The sequence below is a fragment of the Berghia stephanieae genome, chromosome 6 (genome assembly GCF_034508935.2).
Source record: "Berghia stephanieae isolate SIO BIC M18660-M18661 chromosome 6, UCSD_Bste_1.3, whole genome shotgun sequence".
Taxonomy (NCBI): Eukaryota; Metazoa; Mollusca; class Gastropoda; order Nudibranchia; family Aeolidiidae; genus Berghia; species Berghia stephanieae.
The window spans coordinates 38,308,874-38,330,887 of NC_088365.1; the positions used below are offsets into that span (position 1 = coordinate 38,308,874).

The 22,014-nt window shown below is 35.6% G+C and overlaps 1 protein-coding gene across 19 annotated transcripts in view; it reads left to right on the forward strand.

Annotated features, from left to right (window-relative positions):
• Positions 1–22,014, forward strand: part of LOC144974999 (inosine-5'-monophosphate dehydrogenase 1b-like) — a 123,449-nt gene that overhangs the window by 63,143 nt on the left and 38,292 nt on the right. For 16 of the 19 annotated variants that reach the window (XM_078918620.1, XM_078918619.1, XM_078918634.1 and 13 more), the window contains 8 exons: positions 2,206–2,304; positions 5,329–5,377; positions 6,496–6,597; positions 7,871–7,945; positions 10,491–10,697; positions 11,424–11,511; positions 14,770–14,872; positions 19,461–19,557. In XM_078918620.1, the coding sequence (XP_078774746.1) occupies positions 2,206–2,304; positions 5,329–5,377; positions 6,496–6,597; positions 7,871–7,945; positions 10,491–10,697; positions 11,424–11,511; positions 14,770–14,872; positions 19,461–19,557 (820 nt within the window). Of the gene's footprint in view, positions 1–272; positions 336–2,205; positions 2,305–5,328; positions 5,378–6,495; positions 6,598–7,870; positions 7,946–10,490; positions 10,698–11,423; positions 11,512–14,769; positions 14,873–19,460; positions 19,558–22,014 lie in introns of those variants that run through there. The other 3 variants (XM_078918638.1, XM_078918628.1, XM_078918623.1) reach the window with 3 other exon arrangements.

Genomic DNA, 22,014 nt, shown 5'->3' on the forward strand with positions numbered 1-22,014 from the left:
AAGAGTCACTGATGGTTGTCTACAACACATGGCCCAATAAAAATAATAACTAAACAAAGGGTACACACACACGTGCCCAGTTTAATTAGACCTCCCCTCCCCCCCCCCCCCCTCTAGTCTAGCCAGGCGAAACCGGCGGCCAGCCAAGGAGCGTGTTGCTAACACGCGCTAACAAATCACTAGGCAAGTGTGGTGTGTGCCACGCGAACGGCGAGTTGTCCCTTCTAGTCGTAGCTCCTCTTTCTAGGGCGGAAGTCATCTGGTGGAAAAGTGGTATAATGGGAGCATGAGACACAAAATGGCAATGGAGAAGGGACGTACTAGGTACACTGATGGTATGCTCTTGGAATCTACACCTGTTCCCCATTTGAACTAATTCCCCTTTGTCTTACTTATTCTTGGTTGCTTTAATTGTAATTCTTGAACTTTTTACTGTTCCATTTTCTTCTTTTTACTGGTGTCAATATGACCTAAATGTTTTGCAAGCACCATCAAATCCTTGAATACAAAAGCAAAAACTCTCAGGTTATGTTGGTCTACGGTGATGTTCGGAAGATTTCCATTTTTATTATTGTTAATCATCGCTACGTACGCCCGAATAAATTAATAATGAGAGAAATCGTGGCACTGAACTGTCAAATAATGTGAAAAATTATCGCACCATGCAGTGGAATGAGAAAAATTATTGCACGGTACTGTTGAATAATGGCAGCCTTACTAAAATTGTAATTTTGATTTGCATTAATTTTATGTAATTATCAATAGTTGAAATTAAAAAAAAAACAACAAAAAACCCCATAAAGACTATACGACCATGGGATACTATTCAGACTGAGTCCGAATAATCTGTTGATTGCACATGCTCATTGTAATTTGACTCCAAATAGCCATGGGAGACTATTCAGACTCGAGTCCGAATAGCCGCAGCCAATTTTTATTTTTACACAGATAGTTAAAGGCTGTCGTTATTGCCAGACATGTCTGCCAATAAAGAAAAATGAATATTGGCAGACACCTGTCTGGCCATAACGAAAATACCAGTATTATTTGTTTATTGCCAGACAGTGTTTTGAAAGTAGATTGAAAAAATAAAGGTGAATCGTTGTTATGTGACACTACCAAAGATTGAAATTGAATAATTTTGACCACTTTAAAACAGATTTTATTCGTTTCCCAAATCCCAACTTAATTCCCTTTAGAGGGGTGGGGTCACAAATGCAAGTGTTAAAGAAGTTAGAACTGAAAATGTCAATCTGGCATTTCTACCTTTTTTTTTCAATGGACAAGGAGGTCATCAATTGGTCCATAGTCCACCCACTGTAAAATAAACAAAAAACCCACTACCTACCTGTCAATTTTCTTCATTTCTGACCACTATGTCAAGTGATATTGATGGTAGTTAGGGGTTGTATTCTTTTTGAAGCAAAATTTCTGTTCCAAAGTGATGGAAAATTTTCTAGCACAAAGTGTAACTTACGTTGAATGTCATTGCGGCTGTAGAGCCAAGTGTGCTAGACCCTGTCTTCTCCTTAATTTTGCTACTCTGGTTCGAATCCATCCATTGCCCCCCCCCCCTCCTTTTTTCTCTCGTTTTCCTCATTATTTGCTCATTTCTGAGCATTTATTTTTCTGGAACCGATGGGACTCGTACATTCATCTAACCAATTCCACCACTCTATCCACATAAATGACAACACATATATTGTATGTATAGCAGGCCAGCGCTTGACTAATTTGTTTTGGTTTGGTTATTTTCTATGTGCGTTACAATAGTTCTCATATCCTCAAAGATGTAGGAAAGTGAAAAAGATCTAAGATTCAAATGATGTATGTGAATAATCACAGCATCTTTAAAATAATATCAGAACAGTAACAATACAGTGAGATATAATTAAATCAAATTGTGTTCTGAAAATTGTAAATCAAACTAGGGCTTCTTGTAAAATAAAGTTGAAAAATGTTGAAGATTTTTTGTAGTATTAAATAGGACTGACATGTGCTTGTTACTTTTTAGACGGAAGGTTAGTTCAAACTACTTTTGCCATAATAACGGACTCAGCTGTTAGAAATCTATTTGAGAGTTCTGTGGATGGCCTATCAGCCTTCTCATGGCCTTGTTAATAAGGCCTTAAGATAATGCAAAGTTTTATCTTATTTCTGCACTCAAATTTTATCAAATTATTTTAATTATTGTCTTTGTTTCAGTATGGCAGACTTCCTCATAACTGGTGGCACTGGCTATGTACCAGATGATGGAATGACAGGGCAGCAATTGTTTGGGGCTGGTGATGGACTGACTTACAAGTATGTAGATTTATTTTTTATGTTATCTATCTATGTCATTTCATGTAAATAATGTCTGCCAATCTTTGAGTTTTGAAATCAAAGGAATATTCCTTGCCAGAATGTTTTTAACTGAAAATGTCACCAATAAAAAAAAGGTTGCTTTGGTATTATCAAAACTTGATTATTGTAACTCTGTGATTCCAGATGTGGAGTTAGCAAAAGGCAAATACCATTGCCATTCTCATCTCTTGTAATATAGTCCTAAATGATATCAAAATCACCTGATTTAATGCCACACCCCCTGTGCCACACTCATTATCACCAAAATGATTTTTTTTTCAGGCTCTGCAGGATATCCTATCTGGGAGGGGTAACAATCAAATGTATAGCCAACCACTACGATTTTCCGTATTTTAATAGGGAATTTGGTAAAAAATACGGAAATATGAGAAAATGAGATAAAATGCGCAAGATGGAAAATTTAAATTTGTTTAAAAGTGTGTGGTCAGTTTCGTTATCATCCTCTATGGTCAATCATTACACATTTTGTATGTCTGATTAGTGTATGCAGTTGATGCCAGATATTATTGTTATTATATTGTATTTAGGGAGGTCAATGACCGAGATAGTGTTATATATTTTGACCTCCAATAGTGGGGTCAATGACAGAGATACTGTAGGCCACTGCCAATAGGTTGGTAGTATTATTGTGTGCTGTGGACTCTTCTCTATATTTAATTTTAGCAGTGATTATGTTAGTGTTTATGCCCATTCCCGTATGTGTGATTGTGTGTGTGTGTGTGAGGGGGGGGGGGGGGGTCTGTCTAGGCTAAATCCATCCATTTATTGTTTTGCTCTGAGTCACCAGGGTCTGGCCCTCTCACTTGCTTGTAAATTATTTTACCCCTTTTCAGCCTACAAAATACAAAATATCCATGAATCCATGTAAAAAGTGATGGTGGATAGATATTATTTCCAAATTTGTCAAGCTGAGTGCATGCACCTTCAAAGGAGCCTTTGATATGGTTTCAGTCTCGATTACAATGCCAAGGATCAAAATTACATTGCAATGGACAGTGAGACTGAGAGATACTTGAAAGAAAAGAACTCAAAACAAAAGAAAACCAGCTTTGCCAATTGTCATCTCAAACCATAAGTATAAGACTATTACTTTACCCTGTTGAATATTTGCCAGATCAGGGCAATTTTTTAAAAAAGGTTGAAGCTGTTTCCCAAATGAATTAGTAGAGGATCAGTCAATTGCCATGTTAAACCAGCTTTCATTCCATTGGTTGTTTCCTTAGATGTTCTTGAGGCCTACTAGCTTATTCTCATTCAGCAAATGATCCTAGAATGCAAAATCCCAGAATCTGATATACCGGTTGCAATCTTGGCAAGCAAGCAAATCATCCTGATACAGAATGACTTGTATGCTCTTCTTAAACCTTTTAGTTGTGCTCCATACTTCTGCAAACTGTGAATATGTTTAATTTGCAAGTTAGAAAGATAAAAAGTGACCAAGGGTCGAAGATTAATGAAAGCCTTCTAGAATTCAATCATTGTTAATGACATACCAACTACCCATCATCTCCTTTCATTTAAATTCCACCATGCGGGTGGTTGGATGGGAGCATCACCCTTGAATCATATACCTATGATGTTCGCATGGGTGTACGATCCGATAGTGATGTCGTTTCTTCTTCTCTTTACTAGCCTATCCTGCTTCTTTGGTTTGTGATTGTATTTTTGACAGGGGATATTTTTTTTTCTGTAAATCTTCTGCCTGTTTGTTCTTGGTTATTTATAATTTAGCTTATGATATCTTTAGGTTATGATTTTGATTTACATGATTGCTTGTTTTTTTGTTTCAGCGGTCTCTCATATAACCTCAATTGTGTTGGAAGAGACTTAAAGCAACAAACAAACAAAACAAACAAAATTCCACCATTTTGAAAGGATTAATTCAAAAATGGGTAGCTAGGCTTCTAATTGTAGAATGTCAAAGGAGATTCAGGCCACCTTTCCATCTGTTAGCTTGACATATCATGTCAATACTACTGTGGTCTCCCTAGTGGATTACGTTATGGTTTTTAGTTGCTTTTTTTTTCAGACTCTTGTGAGTGAAAATAAGCATCTTTCGAAGAAAATAAGCAAAAACAAAGTAACATTTTGAAGAAAGATAAGCAAAAAAAAAGGAAAGAAGTCAGACATGGTTGGCAAGTCTGCTGTTTTGGGAGGTGATATTTTTTGTCCTGTAAATCATCTTTCTGTATGTACTATGTTATTATTTGTTTCACGCTGGATGAGACATTTAGGTGATCTCAAACTAAGATAGTGTGCTCTTGGAATCTCCATTTGTTCCCTATTTGAACGAATTCTTCTTTGTCTTGCTTATTCTTGGGTGCTTTAGTTGTAATTCTATAACTTTTTACTTTCCCATTTTCTTCCTTTTTACTGGTGCTGATATGCCCTTAATGTGTCGCAGGCGCCGTAAAACCCTTAAAAACAAAAACAAACATCACTAAAATCACCCACATAATGCATATCAAAAACGTCACACACAGTTACTGTCTGAGCCTCTATCATTACCTACAGGGTAGCTAGACCACAAATTAGCACTGTCACTTTCATAATCTTTAGAGTTATAGTATTGGAAAGCTGATTCTTTAACGGAGTCCATCTTGAGAATTTGTTGTCAGTGTTTACATTGAATAAAAAGTTTAAAATGAAGCAAGTTGCAAGAAAGACCCTGTAAATACAACTGAATGGGCTGAGAAAAGCTTTCTTGTCAAAGGGAAATAACTCTCAAAAATACTGCTGCCACGTACATGTTAGTATTCAGGGTAATTCCAACTATCTTTTCATTTTTGACAATTGTCGAAGTTGGGAAAGGCCTGCACTATGCCAGATTCGACATTTGTTGAATTTGGCAAAATTAGGATTAATTTAATTCAATACCATCTGTGTTTTTGTTAAATATTTTTTAATCCTCTGATTATTACAAATTTGTATATTTTGTATTTTTATTTTATGTCCCCACAGTGATTTTCTGATCTTGCCTGGCTTTATTGACTTCAGACCAGAGGATGTGGTGAGTTTACAGTTTGATTATGAGAGGTTGAGCAATAATTTTTTTTCAGAGTGTGACAGGCAGACTGCTGATTTTGTGATTTATAACTTGTTATGCAAATTAAAAAGGTGACAAATTAGGGAGTGTACTCTGGTGTAAGATAAAGATCTGAAAAAGTGTCTATAAACAGTGCCAGACAATGCAGAGAGTAGAATACAAGAAAAAAAAAAACATCTTAAAAAATCAGCCTGCCTCCACTGGGGATCGAATCTCAGACCTCCTGATTATGGGAATCTTATAGTGAAGTGGCCAAATTAAGACATTACACTGTGATCTGGAAGATTCGCGCTTTCATTATTTTCTTTGAGGAAGATTATTAACTCCTAATTTGTTTACTTTGGACAACAAGGGTGATTCTTGTCAACATCAGAGATTTGATGGATTATCAATATTCCTTCATGGAAAGCCTAGGATACGGCATCTGGTGTATATGAGTGGTTCTCCAAAACTCCCTAACTCTGTTTTTCCTATGTTGAGATCTTGAGGATTATTTTTCCCTAAAATTACCCACTCAGTCTATCATTTTATCATATTTAAACTTCAAATTCACACAAATTTAGGGACATTTTTGTGTCAATTAATGCTTAAAATATAATGTACATTTCAATTTATCTCATGGATGGAAAATCTCAAAAAGTAGAAAAATGGACTGAACGAGTTTTGGAAAACCAAAAAACCAGCCTTCATATATATATATATATGGTTGAGGGGAATTTTGCCTGGAATCACGTTAAGTGCTCTACAGTTTCTTCTGCTATTATTATTATTATTATTATTATTATTATTATTATTATTATTATTATTATTACTATTATTATTATTATTATTATTATTATTATTATTATTATTATTATTATTATTATTATTATTATTATTATTATTATTATTATTATTATTATTATTATTATTATCCTGGTTATTATCATCATCATTAGGGCATTATTTTTCTGTCATTCTGATTATCTGTTGACATTGCAAATTGTGAATATCTTTACAAACTATGTGTTGACATGTGTGCAACTTTTAAACAATGAATCTGTTTCTGTAGTTACAAATATTTGCTTCTTTGTATTTCTCAGGAGTTGACTTCTGCCCTAACTAAGAATATTAGTCTGAAAGCTCCCTTGGTCTCATCCCCAATGGACACAGTCACTGAATCACAGATGGCCATTGGAATGGCTGTGAGTTGTCTTGCCCTTTTAAATAGTAGGACTAGAATTCAATGTTGTTGATGTCAAGTGTTGATATTTTACAGATATTTTATTATTCTATAATTTTCCACAGATTGGTCATCCTAAATCAATCTTAATTAAATTATAAAGCTGCAAAGCAAAGCTGTCAGTAGCTCTGACAAGTATTAGTGTTGCACAAATATTGAGAAAAATATAATTCCTATTTTGAAACAACGCATTGTGTGCCTGTTGAGAGGATAAAGTTCAAGATTGTATAATTTTCTCATGTATACATCAGTGCTGATAGTTTTCCTCAGATCTGCAGAAATCGACGATTTGAAGTCAGAGGAGGAATTTCCTCTTTAAAAAAAAATAATCACATTTCTCCCAATCAAATATGCTTGCAGTGAGAGACTTGATGATGTGTGGTGGAACAAAGAGATGCAGTTTCCCATTCCTCACAAGTTGGCTTTCCTCCATTTTAACTTTTTGTTACCATCAGACCTGATATGTGGCATAGATCATGCCTCTGATATCAGAGTGCAGACTCTTTGCTAATTATGGCATACAAACTTTAGAAGAAAAAAAAAGTTGAACATGTTGTTTTCTTTGCTGAACTGTTGGTTTGGAATTCTCTTTTAATCTAATTTATCAAATTAATATATAAATTGTTGCTATTGGTTCTTGGTTGTATATTTTTACATTTTTGTGCATTTGCATATATGTATACATTGTCGCCATAGATTCTCAACTTTGTGTTTATACATTTTTATGCGTGCCATGCCACGTCTGTACATGAGTTTCCATTTTTTTTGATGAATGAAGTATATATTACCAGAAGCTACTACGTATGAGTGATTCAAGTTTAAATTTTAAATTGACATGTGCTTTATATATATAACCATGTATATTTTAATATATTTTATATTTTAGTATATGCTTAATATCATAATGTCACGTGACTTGTGTGGTGATGTTAGTGGTGGCAGTGGTTATGGGTGTTGTTGATTAAAGGTATGAAGCAGCAAAGCAGCAATTTCAATGGTACCCCTGCAAGTTGATTATATTTTGTAATATACTTATTCATGATTCTCACATGATGTTGAGATAGGCCTCTCCTTGGGGTCTGTTAAGCTTTCTGAAAAATTAACATAAAATCAAAAATGCCTAGAATAATTCTTAAACTTATCTCTTTAAAATGAAAATGCCTTGTGAAAAATTTTACATCACAGATTTTTATTTAAATCATACCATAAAAAAGACCATTATCTCTCTCTTTTAGCTATGCGGAGGGGTTGGTGTCATCCATCATAATTGTTCCCCAGAGTTCCAGGCAAATGAAGTGAGGAAGGTCAAGGTATGTAATGACTGCAATTATTGAAAGCACTAAATCCCCATAACCACCAGCAACAGTGGTCTCCGTTTACACGTATGGTCTCAGGGATCAGTCAGAGCATGCTTATATCTGGACTATACTTATATGTGGATTTGATTTTTTTTTTATACTTACCCAATGTCCATCTGATCCAGTTAGTCAAACAATGTTTCTCTTCTAAGTTTCAATAAATGGGTACACTTGTTTGCATGCCTGAAACTGTTGCTGGTCCATTTAAAGTAATTTCAAATTGTTTGTTTTGTTTTGGGGTTGCTTGTTAAAATTAATTTTTCTGTCTTATCAAGCGACGATGCAGATATACTGTAAGTTTTGGACTGGGAATTGAGAAGCTTGTAATTTGCCTCTATATCTAGTTAATGCCTGGTCAAAATTATGCGAGCTTTTGTTTCTCTGCACTGGTCCAGATTCTGTTCTCATCAATTGACTTTAAGGTACAGTTTGATGGTTTGATTGCTTCTTTAACTTTGTAGTTGTGGATTCACTCTCATTTTCCTCCTCTCCCTCTCCTCATTCTCCTCCTCCTCCTGATCATCATCATCTTCATCCTTTTTATCTTCATCTGCTTCTTACTCTTTAAGATAGTCAGGTCTCTTGAACAAGAACACTTTTGTAGGGAGCCAGTGGGCCGGCTTTTTGTCAAGCCAGAATACACTTTGCTGGTTTTCCCATTTGCCTGAGATGCCAAAACTCCAGATTAACTCCATAACCAACTGCTGTACTGCAATCAATTGCCTATTTTCTGATCGTGCGAGGACATGCTCTCATAATAGATTATTGTATTATCATGGACTTGAATACTTCTGTAGGGAGAAGAGAAGAGGGAGAGAAGAGAGTGATGTGGGTTTTAATTGTGTGTGAACCTTTTTTTTTTTTTAAAGTAAAAAGAGATGTAACCTAAAAATAATTGCCTTCTGTGGCCATAACGATTACTACTACAACTACTGCTATTATTATTATTATTATTATTATTATTATTATTATTATTATTATTATTATTATTATTATTATTATTATTATCTCTTCTTTTTATTATCTTTAAGGCCTTTCGCTTCCTAATCATCCGATCGGGACACCTCGGCTGCCTCTCTAATGTTCAGTGTCATTTCCTTCCACAGTTCAGTCTTTTGCTGTGGATGCTAATTTCATAAGGTCTTCCTTTGATTTTAATTCTTTGTTATTTTGAAGGCGTTTTAGGCTTCTTCTTCTTCTTCTTCTTCTTCTTCTTCTTCTTCTTCTTCTTCTTCTTCTTCTTCTTCTTCTTCTTCTTCTTCTTCTTCTTCTTCTTCTTCTTCTTCTTCTTCTTCTTTCTTCTTCTTCTTCTTCTTCTTCTTCTTCTTCTTCTTCTTCTTCTTCTTCTTCTTCTTCTTCTTCTTCCTTCTTCTTCTTCTTCTTCTTTCTTCTTCTTCTTCTTCTTCTTCTTCTTCTTCTTCTTCTTCTTCTTCTTCTTCTTCTTCTTCTTCTTCTTCTCTTCTTCTTTTTCTTTCTTCTTCTTTCTTCTTCTTTTTTCTTCTTCTTCTTCTTCTTATTCTTCTTCTTCTTCTTCTTCTTCTTCTTCTTCTTCTTCTTCTTGCACAAACCTCAATGGATGATTACTTCAAACAAGGAGCCAAATACAGAGGGCGTACACCAACTTCACTTCTAACAACATTGAATCAAGATCTCAAAAAATATCAAATACATTTAGAAACAACAACCGAAGAACTGATTTCAACAACACAATAAAACATCCAACTGCCTCAGCACCTTAACACACATGATGACATTCTAAAGCTAAAAACACTTGCACTAGACAGAGATTTATGGAAACAAATTACTAACTGGATACTAGAAACAGACTGACACACTCGAAGTGATTCACACATTCACAGCTAGCGTCCATAGAGATTGCGCAGCCATATTCATTCATTAATTATTCTTAAATGCGGGATAAGCTGAAAGAAGAAGAAGAAGAAGATTATTATTATTCTCTGAGGTCTAAAGTATTTGTGTAACATACATATACGCCTTGAGGTGCAGTATTAAAACAAAATTCATTGAAAACAGTGGGAAGATGACACTTGTTGAACTGTTGTCAGGCACTGGGTTCTAATTGGAGGAAGAACCTGTGTTTTCTTGTTTTAAGTTCTGCATAGATTACAAGTTCTGAATGTATGAATGATGGAGGTGAAGGTTTGATTTTGAAGCTAGGGATAAATTTGGGCATGGCAAGGAAACTTATGCCAACAACTATATTCTTGTAAACAAAACCTACAGCTCATGGGTTGTCCCTCTGATAGCAACTTACTAGCAGGTCATACTTTTCTGCGATTGAAGTGATATCAAAGATGAAATGTTAAATCTATACATTAAAAGTTAGCAGGTAGCGGATTCATGGTTGTTTTAGACAAAGATTGTGATTTACTAATGATTTTTTGACTTGGGTTCATGTTTGACAAAAAGTCAATTGCCTTAGTTAGGATCTAACAAAATATCATTTTAATCAATGTCTCTGATTTTTGTTCTCCAGAAATATGAGCAGGGCTTCATCCTTGATCCCATTGTGATGTCGCCTAAGGACACTGTGGCTGAGGTAATGACAGCCAAACGCCAGTATGGCTTCTCTGGCATTCCCATCACAGACACTGGAAAAATGGGTGGACAACTGGTTGGCCTGGTCACACAAAGGGATGTTGACTTCCTCAGTGCCAAGGATTACTCTACTTGTCTTGAAGATGTAAGGCTAGTTATCAAGATCCTATTAGAAGTGGGATGGATGGGGGTGGTAGACAACTTACATGCCATTTCATTTCCACTTTAAAGTGGGGTGTGTAGTAGACAGCTTTCATTTCCATCTCACTTCACCTCTTAGTCGCTGCGCATCTTTCATTATCAATTATCGCACAAGAACTTTCGAACTTATTTTAGCTTTACATTTTACTAAAAGATGTCTAAAAGAAAGCACTGTGCTTACACGTTGGAGTTTAAAATCAAAATACTATGTGAAGTCGATGAAAAAAGGTTGAGCAAGATGGAGTTATGTAAAAACACAGCATCCTGAACTCAACTCTTTCAACAATTTTGAATGGAACAACAAAACCCCCAGAAATATTTTTAAAACACACACACACACAAAAAAAAAAAAAAAAAAAAAAATGGTTACCAAGACGGCATTTATTCAACAACTCCATTTAAGGGTAAACTGCCCATGATACGATTAAATGAGCAAATTCCTTAAATAGTTACCACCCTTGAAAAACATCGCAAAACAAAAACTTGCTTTAAACCAAAATGTCTTTAAACCGAAATGGTTTAGAAGGTCCCCAAAATTTCGGTTTAAAGTAATTCTACTGTCATCATAAACAGTGAAAGTGTTAAAGACTTTACTCATATCTGGAACAGTTTGATTTCCTTTCTTTGAAAATCAATGACACTTCTGAGAACAAGTTAATCCTTTTACCAGGTAATGACCCCTGTTGAACAACTGATTGTTGCCAAAGCAGATGTTACCTTGAAGGAGGCCAATAAAATTCTACAGAAAAGCAAGAAAGGTAAGAATTCCATTATTTAGGTGGTGGGAAATCTGTCTTATAGGATAACATCTTCATGTTTAAGGGAAGGGGGGGGGGGGGAAGAGTGCGGGTGGGATGGGATGGAGGAGGTTGCCCTCATGTTTTTCAGTACTTTTCCTAAAGTGTTAGTTTTAAAAAAAATGTAGATATTGTATTGGATGGTTGACTGTGGGGTTAATCTCCACAAGATCCTGAAGCATGGAGGAACCTGTTGAGTTTCACTGCTTACCTGTGGTACTCTCCCGATGAGCAGTGGGATCCACTTAATCTTTACTTCACTGCAGAATTGAATGCATTGGGTGATTCGTAACAAAAAAATAAGCAGCTAAAATTACAGGATAAGAAGAGTTAACAAATTTTTCACCAATCCAACTTTTCATTTCACCAATCCAACTTTTCGTCTCTATTGCCTTTTTCTCTGGAATGCCTTGCCACTGTTCACTTTATGTAACTTTGCCTTTCTGCAGAACTCGCCTAATATTTATCTAATTATGCAACAACTCCATGATCTATTCTCAGAACTATTGGTTAGATTTGTGACCGAATAGCTTTCAAATTGAACACTGGTTTAGAAAAAGAAACATGCCTGGGAGAAACTGAGGGTGACAATAATTTCTATACGTACGAAAAGCTACACATTTATTTATCTGATTATTTAAATTTGAAATTTTCTTATCATTATCTGGTTCAAATTGACATATGAGTTCAGCTTTCGACACCATTTGTAGAACCAAGTTGCTATCAATCCTTGACTCATTCTTGGACAAGGAACACGTGAAACTCATAAGATACCTATTATCAAATACTACATTATAATTTGAATCCGGCAGAGACTTAACAACAATATCAACCTCAATTGGATCCCCTCAAGGGGACAGCTTGAGCATACATGCCGAATCTTACGAATTTTTCGTAATTTTACTAATTTTAGACACATTTCATGGCCAAATACGAAATTTTATGGATAATTACGAATTTTTCATTCTTAGAATACTTAAATGATAATAATATGATAAGAAGAAGAACTCCTGTACTAACTAACATACTACTACTACTACTACTACTACTACTACTACTACTACTACTATTACTACTACTATAATAATGATGATGATGATAGTAATAATAAAAATAATAATAATAATAATAATAATAATAATGTTAATAATAATAATAATAATAATAATAATAATAATAATAATAATAATAATAATAATAATAATAATAATAATAATATTGTGGTTGTTCATACACAATTTCAGAAATTACGAATTTCCTTGTCAAATTACTAAAAATTGATATTAAAATTACTAACTTATAAGTTTTCAATTTGGCAAGTCTGCTTGAGTCCAATTCTATTCACGATATACCTCGAATCAGCCATGAAAGATTTAAGACCAAAATTACCACCAATAAAGAAGATCACTCGTGAATTGATATATGCAGATGATACAGATCTAATCTTTGAATCAGAACATCAAGCGAAAATATACTTGCCAATAATATCAACTACCCTAGAAGCATGGAATCTGAAAGTCAATCAATCCAAAACAGAATATACAAAAATCAACAGAAATTTAAATGAATGGAAAAGTGTACGTAAACTAGGAAATTTGATCAACGAAAATGAAGACATCAGAAAACGAAAGCAGCTGGCCACCAATGCATTCAATCATCTCCAAAATTTATGGAATAGAAATAAAATAATCAGTGAGAATAAACGAATACAGATTTACAAGGCACTGATTATTCCGATATTGACATATAATTGTGGAACCTGGGGCCTCACAAACAAGAACTTAGAATGCCTCGATTCATACCACTGCAAACAATTACGTCGCCTAATTGGAATCTATTGGCCAGAGACAATTACAAATACTGATCTCTATGAAAAAACCAGGGTTCAACGCCTGAGTACAATAATAAAAGAACAGCGATGGAGACTATTTGGTCACATCTTACGTCAAGAAGATAACATCCCAGCCCAAACTGCAATGACAGAATATTTCCTTCATGGCAACAAATATGTAGGGAGACCACCAACATCAATAGTAACAACCCTGAACCAGGATCTCTCTTCAAATCAGAAATTTCTGGATTCAGTTGAGGCCGCATTAATCCCCGAAGAACTAAGAAATACTGCAGTGCCCTCCATACTAAAGTCACAACAAGATCTTGACAGCCTTAAAACTCTGGCCCAGGACCCTGACTAATGGAAACAATGAACAACATGGATGGAGAGAGCAGCTATACTTATCGACCATGACTGAATCACACAATTCTCAGCAAGCGTCATTCGGACTGATTACTACTACTACTACTACTACTACTACTACTACTACTACTACTACTACTACTACTACTACTACTACTACTACTACTACTACTACTACTACTACTACTACTACTACTAGACTATATGTAACATTATCTCTTGGATAATCTGCCTCATCCGGGCAAATTTCTTGTGTGTCTCAATGTTTAGTTCAGGCCAGATAATCTTGGCTGGAAAATCTGCAGGCCATCTACAGGTCAGTCATTTTCACCCATGGAATATACTAATGTCCTAACCAAAGATTTCAAAGCAATTGTTACTGCCTGTAAAGCATAACAGAAACCAGAACTTCATGGAATATATTGTTTGAATGACTAACTTACCTTCATACTGAATTCACTTTAATTAGTCATCCCTTCTCCAAAGAAATTTAAAGTCTCATATCATTTGTCAATTCATGTCATGTCCACAATGACCATTGTTTTAAGGAGCTATTGCCTTGTGTCCCAGGTCCAAATGTGTAAAAGAAGAAATGCCATATAACTAAAGAACAAACTGCTTACCACAGAATCATCAGGGCTGCCATATGATAGCGGTAGAAGGGGCCTTTGTAATTGACTTTCCTAAGTTTGTTTAATGTATTTCTTTTGCACAGTAATCCTTATATTAACTCTGCACTCTCTTATTTAAAGACATGCATTGTATCTTTACTAAAGAGCTTATATTGAAATATTAATTTATAAAAAATTACATTTTTATTTACTCACCTCAAAATTCAGTTTTAATAGTGATTTCTGAAAGTCAGTGTCCGAGAGTTTGGTTGGAGCGAATTTTGCAAACCTGCCTGACTGCCCTGATCATTTAATAGGTTGGTCTTCAGGTGCAAGGCAAGATTATGACAACTTATACCTCCAAGTGTCTGTTTTTGTTGTGATTTGACTCTGATCTTTTCTACTCAACAGGCAAGCTCCCAATTGTCAATGAACATGGCCAGCTGGTGTCCTTGATTGCACGAACAGACATGAAAAAAAACAGAGAATTCCCTCTCGCGTCGAAAGATGACAAGTGTGTTTTGACTTTTTGTTTTCAAACATTATTCTTGAAATTCAAGTACTAGTTGCCATTTCAATCTGTCTGAGGTCTAATTTCAATTACACCTGTATTTGAGTGGCTTTGTATTTTAGATAAATATATTACAATCCTGTTTTTCATTATATATTTTTCTACCTTGTACAGGTATCTCATTTATGTCTGCTATAGTTAATCTTTGAAGGATGATTAGCAATGATGCCAAAACTCTGGTTTCATTTGAGAAAAATCTAGTCTGGAGAAAAAAAATTCCGGGTTATGAGCAACTTCCATCAAATTCCGGTGTGGTCATTTTGTTTCAAGGATACCCCCCCCCCCCCCCCCCCCCCATCATCACAACCACAACTACTACATTCACCATCATCATCATTACCACTACTGCAACCACCAAATCATCATTACCACTACTATTACAACCACTACATGGGTGCAAGAGTGCCGGCCTGCCGGCCGATTGGATTACCGAAAAAAACGTCGCCGGCTTTTTGCGATTTGGATTTGATTGATTTTTGTTTTATTTCTGTTTTTGTATATTTTAAAGTTGTGCAACTTGTGACAAGAAACTTAACAAAATACTGCATTATAACCTTTGGATTAAACATACAGCAATTGTCGACTACTATTATGAAGACTAGATGCTGAGAACAAGACTTCAAATGACGAGGTAGACTTGCAGGCTTTTTGAGGTCCAGTTGCTTGCACCCATGCCACTACCACAACAACCACTACCATAACATCAACATTTTTACAATTACTACAACCACGACCATATATTTCATCATCATTACAACTACTACTACGGGTGTACGATCCGACAGTGATGTCGTTTCTTCTTCTCTTTACTAGCCTATCCTGCTTCTTTGGTTTGTGATTGTATTTTTGACAGGGGATATTTTTTTTCTGTAAATCTTCTGCCTGTTTGTTCGTGGTTATTTATAATTTAGCTTATATCTTTAGATTATGATTTTGATTTACATTTGTACTATTTTTGTTAGATTGCTTGTTTTTTTGTTTCAGCGGTCTCTCATATAACCTCAATTGTGTTGGAAGAGACCTAAAGCAACAAACAAACAAACAAAACTACTACTACAGCCACTACCAGATCATCATCATTACTACTTCTAATACAATCATCACCACCACCACATAAACACTACCACAACTACTACAATCACCATCACTGCATCATCATCACTACCAATGTTACTACTACTACTACTTCTACTGTCGACTCCGCTTAATCGCACACCCTCCTCCGCTTAATCGCACACCCTCGGGAGTTCAGGTTGGTATGTCGATTAAGCAGAGTGTGCGATTAAAATAGCTAAAAATAGCATCAAAGCACCAGCTTCCATGTGTATCTCATGTAGGACCTTACCCTCTGAGTTTTCTATAGGCTAGGGACTGTCATGTTCAAGACACATTAGAAGGGTTGTTTTTATTTTCTTTTATTTATTTATTTTTTTGGTTTATTTTGAAAGGGGGGGGGGGGGGGGTGCTTTGTTGTTTTTTAAAACTTTCTTTTCTTATTCATGTTTCATCGACAACAAAATGTGACACTATTGTTTGTAAGAATAGTAATTGTGGAGTGTTGATTGTAGTATAGCTCCGTCTCGTGTGCATTGTAAATGTCACTAGAATCGTACTGCTGAAGAAGTTGTTCAAAACTTCATCACTCCATTGGCTGGGATAGTGTTTTTCAACATGTTATTTTCTAAACACGACATTCTGTCGACCTTTCCATCTTGAGAGCCAGCTTTCATTTTGATGGGGAAAAGGACGTGCCTTGAGTTGATGCCAGTTCAGTTGCTTTTTGAGTGTATCAATGTGGACATGGACTGTATAGATCAATCAAAAGATGAGATGCGAGTCCTCTCTGTAATCCTTTCTTATTGTCCACGGCCCAGTAAGGAAAACAATGCACAGGTAGAAAATTGCAATCGAGTGGTCAGACAATGTAAACAAACACACAGCATTGGGTGGACTGCAATCATGATTCACACCTTGTGATGCAGACAGCAAGTGCTGTGCTGAGTCAATTATCCCGTCGTGTCTGGTAATCCTTTGATGTCAATTAACAAGCATTGCACGCCTGACCTAGTCGGGGTCCTAGGGACAGTGGAATTGCATTGATGGAAAAGCTTTTTTCACGCGTGATACGATATTAACGCGGGGAAATGGTTCAATGAGAAACATATTTTCATTACCCTTTTTTAGGTTGTATTTTTTAGATATTTTTCTCCAATCAAGATGGATCAAGGTGTAGAGATTAAGCGGTAAGGTGTGTGATTAAGTGGAGCGATTATTTAGAAAAAATTCAGTTTTCGGGAATGTCTACTACTACCACTACGACAACCACCACCATGTCATCATCACTGCAACTACTACTACAACCCCCACCACCACATCATCACTACCAATACTGCAATCACATCATCACCATCATCATCATCACTGTACTACTACTACAGACCTGCCAACCGGTATGATTTCGCATATTTTAATACGATTTTTGGGCCCAAATATGTGGATACGATTCCAAACTGAAAATGATACATTTGACCCAATGAGATATACATGTCATACATCAACTATTGGCCATGTTTCTGAATGATGCATCATATTTTGTACTATAATTATCATTTCAGTTATATAATGCTGGTTTTCACATATATTTTTCTCACATCTTTTTGAGGATTTGCATAGAATTATGCATGTAGGCTTATTTTATACTTTAAATGGCCTCATGCAACATTTAAGTTTTTACCACTTGTTTAATAAAAGATTTGAAGTGAAAATTTAAATTGAACTAACATATTTGACAATGAAGTCTTCAATTAAAAACTTTATTGGTGATAAGCTTAAATATAAATGAATTATTTCCCCGTTATAACAACTAAGTTAAGCTATTTTAATTTTAAAAATTTATAACGGTCATTTTTTAATTTTTTTATTTTGTATGAGTCAGATTTTTTTATTACCAAGTGGGCAGCTTAAGGAATGCGGTTTGGTTCAAAATTAATTCACTAGAACCAATTTTAGAAGTATTTAACTTGACTATGCGTATTACATACATGTGAATTTCCCATCATTTGACCAAAAGTAATAGTATTAGTAGTATGTAGTGGTATGTTGTAGTGCTAGTAGTAGTAGTAGTAGTAGTAGTAGTAGTAGTAGTAGTAGTAGTAGTAGTAGTAATAGTAGTAGTAGTAGTAGTAGTAGTAGTAGTAGTAGTAGTTGGAGGAGGAGGAGTTAGAGTAAGAAAATATATTGTCACTGTTGCAAAATGTCATCTATTGAATTTAAGCCTGCTCTCCCAGATTTTTTTATCTCAAAACTTTCTCACAACTGATTTGGGCTGACAGATGTATATAACAATCACAACTTCATTTGATACACCGGCATCATCATCACTCCATCATCACAATCACCACTGATACAACCACCACCACAACATTGTCACTGCCACATCCAACACCACATCACTTCCTGACCACCACAACTTCATCATCATCACCACCACCACTAGAGCACCATAGCTACAACCACTACCACTTCATCCACTGACAGTAGCATCAATACTACCAATATGATTGGGGTCTTTTGGTCTTTTCCTTTAGTATTTCGAAAGCAATATCCTTAGATGTTGCAATTTCTGTGCCTTATATTAATATAAAATGCTCATTTAGTCGAGTTTCTAGATAAACCAGGTAATTTTGTAATTACTAGAGATTGCTGCAAAATGAGTGTTTGAATGATGAAGATTATATTTTGATTTGGGTTTGGTGTTAGCTTTTATATAAATGCTTGTATAGTGAGCACTTCTTTTTCTTCACATGCAGACAAAATACCCTTTTTTTTCTAAGAAATACACTTTTTAGGGTTATAGAATACTACTACTACTACTACTACTACTACTACTACTACTACTACTACTACTACTACTACTACTACTACTACTACTACTACTACTACTACTACTACTACTAACTACTGTCTTTACATAATGTATAATTCTAATCAGCTATCTATATGTATACACAATGCCAAAATCCATCCGAATGCCCTTTTCTTGTATACGGAAATTCCTCTTTAGGCATTGAAATTCCTCCGAGTGGCGTCTGAAATTCCTGTGAGCCAAATTTTAAGTTGGAGTCTCTGACGATTAGTTGATATATAAAAGTTGGTTCAACATTTTTATCATTGAGATGGTGACCCAGAAACTTATAGTATAAATCAAGGGAGATAATAAATAGTACATGAACAAGAAAATCTTATTTCTATCAGAGTGCAATGATCCCAAAAGAAGGTTGGTTTATTAAGTTCATGAGAATAACAAGGCGAAATGTGAAATTCCTGTTTTTATTTTTTTGGGGTTTTTTTTTGTTGGTATTACTGAGTGGCAGGTCTTTTTTAGTAGATCATTCTTTACATTTTTCCTTAAACTAAAAGTCTTAGAAGCTAGAAGCTTTGAATCCCAATTTTTTAAACTTTATTATTTTTCATGGCCTGACCCTGATGAAATTACAAGGAATTAAACCCATTATGTTATTTTCATTACCAGAAAACAACTAATAGTTGGAGCTGCAGTGAGCACAAGGGAGGACGATAAACACAGGATTGACCAATTAGTCCAGGCTGGTGTTGACTTTATTGTCCTGGTAACTATCTGAACAGATTCATAACTAATGAAACAGTTATAGCAAAATTTATGGGTAGGAAAAGACTAATCAGTTAACCATTTGTTACACTATCCCAAAATCTCCATATCTTCACCTGCTGTGGCACTGGGCACTAAAGATGAATCACAAGCTCTGTCAATTATTGAAGCTCTCAAACTCCTGGGCATTAAGGAAATGAGACATTGAATTGAATATTACTCTTCCAAAGAAAAAGCAGTCCGTCAAAGCCGTAAGTCCCAATAGCTAGGGAATAAGGGTAAGATTGTGCAAATTAGTGATGAAAGCACCAAATTTGTCACTAAGTAAGTTGAGACCACTATTAACAGATGTTGTTATAGAACCACATTGAGAAATTCCCCTTAAAGTGTAAAACAGGGAATAGCAAATCCGCCTATATGGGCTATATTAAAACAAAGGGACGTAAATCCATTAAATATTTGACAATTCGGCACTTGAATGTTATATTATTTTTATCCCCTGTAAGCAGTTGAATTTTTGGCTTAAATAATTATCGTTGTTAAAAATGTGACTATGTGATATAGGACCGTATGGGCCGGTAGTCGAGCTTTATTTTGAGGACTGGGGGCGGAATGGTGCTGGTGTTAGCATTATTGGTTTTGTGTTGGTCGTCATCGTGATGATGATGGTGTTGGTGATAATGATGATGAGATGATTGTGGTGATAGTAGTAATGATGGTGGTGGTGGTGGTGATGATGAAGATGAGGTTGTGGTGGTGGTGAGTGTGATAGTGATGTGCTACTGCTGCTGCTGATGATGATGATTCGATGGTGATAATATTGGTAGTGATGATAATGATGACGACGACAATGACGACGACAATGGTGGTGGTGATGATGGTGATGATAATGTGGTAATATTGGTGGTGATGATGAACTTTCGAAAATTAGAATGACAAGACCGTCATAAATGAAATGATTGGTCACTTACCTTTACTTTAGTTCTAGAAGGATCCCCCTGAAATGCATAAATCTGTACATGGCAGATTTGCACTTAAGCACTAGCATTTTCCTGTTTGACACCCTTTCTTGCAGCAGCAGTTGATCAATTTTTGGCACGCTTTCGCTGCCTCTGGATTGCTCGTCCAAAATGGTTTCAGTCCTTTTCTGCAGTTTTCTATCTTCATTCAATACTGAATTCTGCTATTTTGATTGTGTTTCATTGTAAGGATGCATACCAGTAAAAAATGAAAGTCTCTTTTGCTTGCCTTATTTGCTTCGGAGCTAAAGTGGGTTCATCTCTCTTTAGTCTGTCAATGCTGTTGGTAACTATCAATTGTGATAATGAAAGACTTTCTTGGTGATGAATATTAACATTTTAGATGATGAGGATCCAACTAAAATCACCTTTATTAGACATAGTAATGACTGTGGAACAGATTGTTTTTAGGAGACTTGAGAGAAGTCAGCAGCAGTCTTTTCTAGTTTATATAGATCTCTTTGAATTATTTTAGCCTCGTGGGATAAAATCAATACCTCATTGTTAGCTTTTTCCATGTGAGTCTGTTCAAGCAAACCAGATGTTGCTTATTGAAGGCTAAAAATGTTTCCTTTCCTGAGGTTTAGCTGCCGAGGCCTGGTAATACCCGCTGGAGTCTTGTCTTTGAATCTGGTTGGGTGATTGTACGACTGGGTGCAAGCTCTTTCACAACATTCTTTGCTATACATATTTATTAATTCTGATATTTATGAACTATTTCTTTGCTCTTTTCTATACTTGAAACAATTTCAGCAAAAGCAAAATTAGCATTGATGTTTGTAGATCACTTTGTTTGTTTTTGTAATTTACATGTTCATATAACTAACATGACAAATCTTATGATAGTGATCTTACTGCGCAATCAAATCATCTGAGAACATAGAGAGTATCTGAACTGAATATCATTTATAATTTCGGCAGCCATGCGGATATTTTCGTTCATCTCCTTTTGTCATAGAATGGAGGTAAGCTTCAGTCTTCATGGCTGAGAATCTTCCACCTAAAGCCGGATTACCGCTAAATCCATCACAATTCCGCCTTTTAAAAAGACTCACCACAATCACTATATCAACATTCCTACTACAAGTACTACTACACCACCACCACCACCACATCATCATCCCTACCACCACCACTACAACAACCACCATATTATTCCTATCACCACTACTACTGCTACAACCACCACCACGGCATCATCCCTACCACAACTACAACCACCATCACATCATATCCCTTCTACTCCTACTACTACAACTACCACCACATCATCATCATCATCCCTACCACCATTACTACAATAACCAACATATCTTCATCCCTACCACAACTACTACAACCAACACATCATCATCATCATCCCTACCACCATTACTACAATAACCAACATATCTTCATCCCTACCACAACTACTACAACCACCACCACACCATCATCTT